Below are 8,909 nucleotides of genomic sequence, written 5' to 3'. Positions count from 1 at the left end.
CGATTAAATAGAACCATTTTTTTTTTTTTTTTTAGATTGTTGAAAATCTCGTTAATTTTATTAATTTTTAAACTGAAATTTCCAAGTTTTTATAATATTATTAATTTTAAATGGTATTTATTTAATGAACGTTTATTTTTCGAATCGTCGTAAATGTATTACATATATAATCTTATCTTGGTTAGGTTATTCACACATTTAACGACATGCTTATTAGAGATCTGCATGGACCAAAAATGTTAGGCACGATCCGGATTTTCTACTGACGTATAAAACACGTTTCATAGCCGTGCGTATCTTCCGCGACGTTTTCGAACTACATTATTCAAGTTCATACGCGCCAAATTGACGAGGGCGTGTATGGGTTTTTGCTATCGCCGTTTATGAACTTATCAATGTAATTTTAAAAATACCACGTATGAACGTTCGGCTATAAAACTGGCCTAAATCCTTAAACATATTTTTCAAAGCTTAACTCGGCCCCAATGAATGTTTTATTACTAAAATTTCAATTTTTGTACTAATTTTTTACATTCTGAAAAAACCCGACCCGGACCGTAATAAATTTAAATATATAAAATCCCGACTCAGAGTTCCTTGTTTCGTTTAAAAAAACCACGGTTTGGCCTTGATTTAAAGTTTAGAAACCTGGTCCATGCAGGTATCTAGTAGGTACTTATATTGTGAGATAGTACAAAAGTATTTCAATTCTTCAGTAAGACTTATAAGCGGTATTAGTATAAACAATAAAAGCAAGTTATGATACGTAAATAATAATTTTAGAAATAATAAAAAATTTTTTTTTGTATAATTTTGCATATTTTGGTAAATAAAATGCATATTCTACAATTTGTTAATGCATATAAATCATAGTCCTTATTATAACTAAAGATATGCAAGTATAATTTATTGCGCATCGATTACAAAAATCATTCGCAGATAAATCCTCACTTGAGGATCGACGAAACGTTCAACAGTATAAGTTTTTTACCTCTACTCAGAAATCAGTGGCATATTAATGAAGGTCATTCCCTCATAGGAGGAGGAAGGAAATACAATTATAAAGCGATTTTATAATGAGTTCAGAGTTCGGCAAAAAAATATAAAAGCTCTCTCGGAAAAGGCTATATCAAAATGTGCTATGAATACTATTTACTTATGTAATGGAACTATGTACCGAAATGTTTTTATAATACTTAAAATATTAGTAACCCTTCTGATTTATTCAGCCAACAATATAAGAACATTTTCAACGCTAAACAGAATTAATACCCAAACTTATTCCTGAAATATTATAGTTTAAACAGTATATTATAAATAATAATAATCAATTTAACCTCATGTTGTAATTAGTTTCAAAAGGGTTGATCAATAGGGCTAGTTATGCTCTTAATCAACAAAAATGGTCCAATTACCCTTGATGAAGTGTTGGTAAAACTATCGAATAAAGAGAAAGTGGTGGTATTTTTGTTTTAAATATAGTGCATATTAATAATAATGAACTCCCATAAGTTGTGAGGGAACTTTTATTTGAGTGGTTTTTTTTAAGTATAAAATGTATGCAGTAGCGGAACTAGAGAGAGGAAGACGGGGATTCAAACCCGGGCGTAATTTTTCTAGTCTCTATATAATCTATTATTGACCACTAGTTTGATATTTTTCACTTCGTTATTGATGTGTTTAAACATCAATAAGTATGGTTGTACGCCAGTTGATAGCTTTTTCACTTCGTTACTGATAATGTGTTTAAACATCAATAAGTATGGTTATACGCCAGTTGATAGCAAAAAATTGTAAGGAAGGGTTTTTGATTCTTGGCCTATAATAGGATGTAGTTTAAACATTTTATCCGGGCGTAAAAATGCCTAGTTCCGTCTCTGCATACATGTGTTTAAACGTCGGAAAAGATTTAATAATAAAATTATAGTTTTTCGGGTGTATTATTTGATTAACCCCATTAAAACTAATTTGAATGTTCGCCACTGGCACCAATAGTATACAAAACATAATATACGCTTCTCGCGCGTTCTTTAGAATTTACAATAATATGATAATTTATATTTATATTTATGATTTTTTTAACGTTTTTAAGATACGGTTCAACGTTGTTCCTTACGACGCCGCTGTAGGCATCAAACAATGCGTTCCGAGAAATGTTTTGTCGTGGAGTGCGATTGTGTTATTCACTTTTGTTTGCAATATCTTTGGTCATTATGGCGTGATGTTCTTATCTCGTTTTGTTGTTGTTTGGAATAAAACTGATTACAGGTGTAAGAAAAAGGAGAAAATGTTTCACAGTTATTTTCTTTTTTTTTTCAATTTGATCTCGTTTTAAATCTTGTATGTCATTTAATTTCATTAATGCTTGTTTCCAATTGCGTTTGTTCGGAATAAGTTATTTTTCCGCAAACTTGAACAGTATGATGTCGATAACAGTACGTACATTTGTTCACATTTTGGAAGAACATTGGTTTATTTCAACATTTTTTCTATATTCATTTTGAGGAATGAAAAAAACCAATGAGCCATTGATCACATTCAATTTATGTTTTCAGATGTAATATTCTTCGGTTGTCTGTATTCACGTGTGATGTATATACCAATTAAACTGTTATAAAGTTATGAGCCAACCATTGTCATAATTATTACCTTTCAAATGTTGAAAGTCATACAGATGGGCATACAAGCTTTTATGGTTTTAGCCTCAAAGGTGTGGGCTTGCATATGTTTTCTTATAAAACGACAGATTAAAACCGTAAGTTTAAATTATCAATAAATTAGATAATATCATAAGACTAAAATTATTTTGGACATTTCTCATTACCGACATAAAATCATTAATATAAATTTAAAATGAAAAATTAAAATACTTATAATATACACAAGTATTAAAATAAACTAAATAGATAACTGAGTTATTTTTTTTAATTATCACTTAATCAAAATTTAGATATTTAAGTAAGATTTCTTTAGCTACTACTAATTTATCATGGTTACCTTTTATGATTTATTTATTTTATTTGTTTATTTTTGTATTAGAATTAAAATATTTTTATCAATATCAATATTTTTATTTTACAAATATCAAATCATATTATCTAAATCAATCCCAAGACAATTATTGGTTTGAAAAACCAACAATGAATTGATAGACATGACTCAAGCTATATATTGACATCTGCATCAGTTCAAATTATTCCTTTTATATATGTTATTAACCAAACCTTGGTTAGTTACACAATCTTAGCTTTATATAGATTTAAATCATATATTAACATTTTAAAATTTCAGTGTATTTCAGTATGAAATAATTTATTGGTCCAATTCTCTTTAACTTTGTTATGAAATATCATAAAAATTAACATGATATGAGCTAATCATTGACTCCACTAGGATAGTTACCAGAAGGTGCATAGTATTTAAATAATATAATAGATAATAAATATATATTCCATACTGTTATACAAGGGTCTCTGATCTACAGCCTTCCAAGCTTTTCAAATCGGTCCACCAAATTAAATAATATTTTGAAAATATATTATATATGCTCTAACAATATATGAGTTATGAGTACATAATATTGAATGAGTTTTTAATTATTGCCGTTCAGTGTTGTTTTTTATCGAGTATCGTGTTTATACCTGTACTTGGATTTAAATATGAGTTTTAAATAAACATCAGAAAGTTGATAAAGAGTACCATGTTTTTAATAAAATGCAAAATTCTAGTTATTTACTCTTCAAACTTAATGTCCGTATTTTGTGTAATTTATTGAGAAAAGGTTGCCTAATTGAAATAATTTTTAGACATCTTAAAACCAGGTGCATGTCAATATAACAGCAGGCTATCTATAAAACTGTAAATAAGTTTAAAATTTTAAAACAAAATTTACTAGATCAATAATCAACTTTTACAAAAACTGTATTATCAAAATGAATATCTTGTAAAAACATATTTTTAAGTAGCTCATACTCTGACAATAAGTCTGAAAATTTTTTACCCGTGGTGAAATTGTAAAAATATGCATTTTAAAAACAGTTAAAAAGATTTTTCCAGATAAAGTGTATATATTCATGACTTTTAGCCTGTTGGTAAATACAATTGAGTGACATTTTTCTTAAGGTAAAAAAAACTATTTTTCTTTTGGACCTTGATTTTAAAATGTTAAAAAGTAACTCATAAAAGAAACAACATATGTAGAATACAAAAAAGTTTAGTTGGTAGTGTTTTTAAAGTTGTATTGGAAACTGGTATAGCAAAACCAATGGATATTTACTGCATTATCAACCAAGCCTTGTGTAGGGAAAATGCTCCATGATCTGAAGTTATTAATATTGTTGTGCTAACCATAAATTATATTTGAAAAAAGTTCTCAATCATTAGTTTAAGAACTTTCTCTTTAAAATAGAATACCCTAGTATTGCCTACCATTATGACGTTCATTGGCTTAGACAAGGTAATATCTTGAAAAGTTTTATTTATCAACATTCAAAAATCGACTTATTTATGACTAAAAAAAATTGCATTGTATCTGAGTTATCCAATTTGTCATAGTTATAGAAACTAGCTTTTCTTATTGATATAACTCAGCACCTAAATAAGTTAAATTTAAAGCCTCAAAACGCAAACTAGTTAATTTCAGATTTATATTCCATCATCAAAGCTTTTAATTTAAAAAATAATGATTTATATACTAATTATGTTGTAGCCAATGTTATATAAATATAGAAAACAATTTTTATTGGATTACATGTAAACTTATACATTTTTCATAATTTCTAGTATTTAAAAAAAAATGAATTTAGGATGGTAGAATGCACCCCCTCACGACACCCAAGTAGATAGACAATGGCAAACTATAAAGAATAAAAAAAAATTCTTCAGCACTTTTACCATATTAAACTTAATCAAGTCACTAACTCTAAACCTCTTAACTTAATGAATACTTAAATAATAAACAAATATTTTAAAATTAAGCTATGTTATTTGAAGCTATGAAATGATAAATTAATTATAATTATATATCAAAGATAATATATTATTTTTTAATGTATAATAATATATTGGAGTCAAAAATTGTTTTGTGTTGTGAACTATTTTTGATTAATAATAACTAGGGAACGGATTTATATGTAAATGCATATTTTTATTAAAATGATGATACTTTAATCTTACATATCTTTACATATTTATATATATTTTACTAATTGGTAAATATTTTTATCATTTCATCATTCATACGTCTTCTTCGTACAAAAATACAAGAAATTATTTCAAAATTAGATCCAGAAACTTCTATCGCTATTGGAAAAGCTCAAAAGATTATGCAAAATGAAACATTGAAAATAATTTAATTTTAATTAAAAATAACTTAACAAAATTATTAATAAAAAATATGTCCCTAAATGATAGTATGCAAATTGTTGAAACAATGATTAAAACTCGTAAGCTGACTAATAAATGTTGTAAAAAAGAAAATTCATGCTGTTACAGAAAAAATTTCCAGGCTATATTGATTTTAAAACAGTTAATAACATAATGAGTGGCAGACGCCACTAAAAATTTGGAATTATCGCCTTCTGATAGTATGTGCTTGAAATATGCTTTTAATGCAACAAATCATTTTGATAACAATTGATTGAATAACAATAATCATTTTTTTTTTTTTTAAATTTTTTTCTCCACATATTTGGATGTTTTTAGCACATATTTTATAAATTATACTTACATATATATGTACATATTTCTGTATTTTTATTACATATAAATCTGTTCCCTAATAATAACCAATCTTAAGGACTTTTAACTCTAAAAAACTTACAAATATGCTTTAAAAAAGAACCAAATAAATACGAAAACATGCTCTAAAATTATTATATTAATATTAATGATATTTTCATAAAAAATATATGTTTTAATTGAATTGAGAGTTATTTATCAAACTCAATGCTTGATTGTAGGCCTAAAATTCAAAACAGAATAATAGGTTTACAATAAATTTAAATTATTTAAATTTTTCACCTATTTTTTTACCCTGAAAATTACACAATACTATTAGATGTTTTCTTATGTGTTCAAACATAAATCTGTAGCGGTTATTTGAAAGTAAATTTTTATATTTTGAAAAACTTCATTCCACATCAATGGATGAAAGTAGTGCATGCAGACTACTAAATAAGTATTAGATCATCATTTTTGTTAGACTTTCAGGCCATCCATCCATATCCTTAACTTCACCTTTTTAACATTTTGGACACAATTTTTAAGCTTCAATTTTTATTTAAAATGCCATTGAGATTCTTTGTGAGTGTTTTTTGTTTAAAACCTTTATAACTCATTTAATGAATTAGATAGCAATATTCCTTGTTTTTCCAAAAATGTTATAGACTCCAGTTATAATCCAAAATTGGATTTTAGAAATGTTAAATTACATGGTATAAATAACCTAACTTTTTATACCACTTAGAAATTAAATACTACTGAAATATGTTCTAAAAATTAAAAACTAAAATACAATTTAAGATTTAGATTCCTTACATCAAGAACAGTACTTCTATAGACTGCTATTTTATTTATCTTTCAAAGAAATATACAAATGTTAGAAGTCCCTAAGCCTAATAATAATTATAAATTAGAAAATATATATTTATATGAAACTGGTCATTTTTTATTTCAGGTTCGTCAATATCAACCTGTTAAATATGGTGTATTTCCACTATTACCATTATCCAGGCATAGATTAAGTATGTTGCCTATGTTTGTATACTCAATCAAATTATTTTATTTTATTTTTTATGAACATAGGTATGGTAAAGCGGAAAGTTTTGGTGCTAGATTTAGATGAGACATTAATCCATTCACACCATGAAGGTGTTCTACGTCATCCGTCCAAACCAGAAATGCCACCAGATTTCATTTTAAAAGTTACCATTGAACGACATCCTGTAAGATTTTATGTTCATAAAAGGCCACATGTTGATTTTTTTTTAGATGTTGTAAGTATAAAATTTACTAGATTTTAATTTTAATTTAAAAAAATTGTATATAATATTTAATTCTCACTTGTGTTATTAATAGGTTTCAAAATGGTATGAACTAGTAGTCTTTACAGCTAGTATGCAAATTTATGGTGCTGCAGTTGCTGATAAATTAGACAATCGAAGAGGGATATTAAAAAGACGATTTTACAGGCAACACTGTACACCTGAAATGGGTTCTTACACTAAAGATTTGACATCAGTTTCAAATGATCTATCAAGTGTTTTTATCCTTGATAATTCACCAGCAGCTTATCGAGCATTTTCTGGTGATTTTACAATATTTTTATTCAAAATTATTGTATTATTTATAATATGATGTATGTTTTATTTAGATAATGCAATACCAATAAAATCTTGGTATTCAGATACTTCAGATACTGCATTGTTAAATCTCTTACCAATGTTGGATGCGCTACGATTTACTGATGATGTACGTAGTGTTTTAAGTAGAAATTTACACAATCATAATTTATGGCAATGATCTGTTCAAGAAAAAAGTGTTTTGGGTTTCTTATAAAACAATATTTTTGATATATTACCATAAAAAAATGAGAATATACTAACAATACTGACTTATAGCGAAAATATTTAATTTATACAAGTATAAAACATAATAAATGGAAAGGGTATACCTTAATTTTTTCAAACAGCAATACAAGATTTATTAACTTTCTTTTATTTACTAAAGAAAATAATATTTATATGTATAACTAAATTAATTTGTTATTTTATAAACAAATAAAACATTTATAATTGAATTTAAAAACTCACTAATTCTATATTCATTATTTTAATGTTTTCGTTACTAATATATTAAAATAATGTGTCTAATGTAAGATTCTAGTCCTTATTGTTTGTAGTAAAATATATTTTACAAAACTAATACATAGTAAAGTGAACTATATAAATTACATAAACTATATTATTTGGTATTTTTATTTAGTATTGATTTGTCACCAGTATAAAAATTAACTATTATTTATTTAAAGTGATACACTTATTGTATATGGTAAGTAATTATTAATTTTATTTGTTGGTTTCATAAATTTGGATGCATATCTTATTAGTGTAAAATATTTCTGAAATGCACATAACAAATAAATATATTTTTGTTATTTATTCTTGAAAATCTAAACAAACTTCTAAGTTATAAGTAAGTTTTATTGATTTTTATTTTGTATATGTTAAAATCATTTATACAAACATTGATTTTGACATAGTTATTTTTTTGACTAAGAGTTCATGTTTTAATTTGTAATTAAGCTTCCCATTTATTAGTATTTTACAAACTATAAATAAACATTTTTTTATTTGTTTTATTTAGTTTATATTTTAAATTTATAATGGTTCTTTGCCAATATTTTATTAAAGCGAGTTGTGTGTATACTATTTTATTTAATATGAAGTTAATAGTTTAATAACATTCACATTAACATATGCTTGAATACATATTAATAAAAAATTGTTTTATTGCATAAAACAGTAAACTGATCATTAATTTATGTACAATTCAAAGCCATACACTTATGTTACAAGATAGTTAACAATTTTGTGATTACTAAATATATTATTTGATTTATTATTATTTAATTGTGTGCTATTTTTAAGTCGTCAAAAACAAATAGTTGTAAACATTTTTTTTTATGTTATTTACTATATTCCATGTAATATTTAGTATAATACATTTTAACAAAATATAATATGTAAAAAAACATATTCTGTAATTTATGTAAACTTAATTTAGAACTTATGCTAAATAAGTAATGTAATAACTGTCTTTTAGTACTTAATGTAAAATTTATGCTACCTAACTGTGATGTATATATAAATTTTCAAATTTGATTTTATAATTAATGTATATATGTTTGT

The 8,909-nt window shown here is 25.3% G+C and overlaps 1 protein-coding gene across 1 annotated transcript; it reads left to right on the top strand.

The window, feature by feature from the left end:
- Nucleotides 1-2,253: 2,253 nt before the first annotated feature.
- Nucleotides 2,254-7,697, top strand: LOC112692030 (CTD nuclear envelope phosphatase 1). The gene is made up of 6 exons (XM_025566530.1): nt 2,254-2,435; nt 2,556-2,755; nt 6,677-6,743; nt 6,805-6,995; nt 7,078-7,306; nt 7,373-7,697. Exons 2-6 carry the CDS (start codon nt 2,657-2,659, stop codon nt 7,519-7,521), a joined length of 735 nt encoding a protein of 244 aa, XP_025422315.1. The 5' UTR covers nt 2,254-2,435; nt 2,556-2,656; the 3' UTR covers nt 7,522-7,697.
- Nucleotides 7,698-8,909: the final 1,212 nt, after the last annotated feature.

This window comes from Sipha flava, unplaced genomic scaffold (assembly GCF_003268045.1).
Source record: "Sipha flava isolate LNK unplaced genomic scaffold, YSA_version1 69_pilon_pilon, whole genome shotgun sequence".
Classification (NCBI taxonomy): domain Eukaryota; kingdom Metazoa; phylum Arthropoda; class Insecta; order Hemiptera; family Aphididae; genus Sipha; species Sipha flava.
Note: the sequence above shows the minus strand (reverse complement) of the source record. Positions and strands in the feature narration are given on the sequence as shown.

Bases quoted from the DNA above. Each gene is read 5' to 3' on its own strand.
- LOC112692030 (XM_025566530.1), top strand. From the start codon at position 2,657: ATGTTGAAAGTCATACAGATGGGCATACAAGCTTTTATGGTTTTAGCC. The intron at 2,756-6,676 runs GTAAGTTTAAAT...TTTTTATTTCAG, and splicing joins TAAAACGACAGATTAAAACC to GTTCGTCAATATCAACCTGT. The intron at 6,744-6,804 runs GTATGTTGCCTA...TTATGAACATAG, and splicing joins ATTATCCAGGCATAGATTAA to GTATGGTAAAGCGGAAAGTT.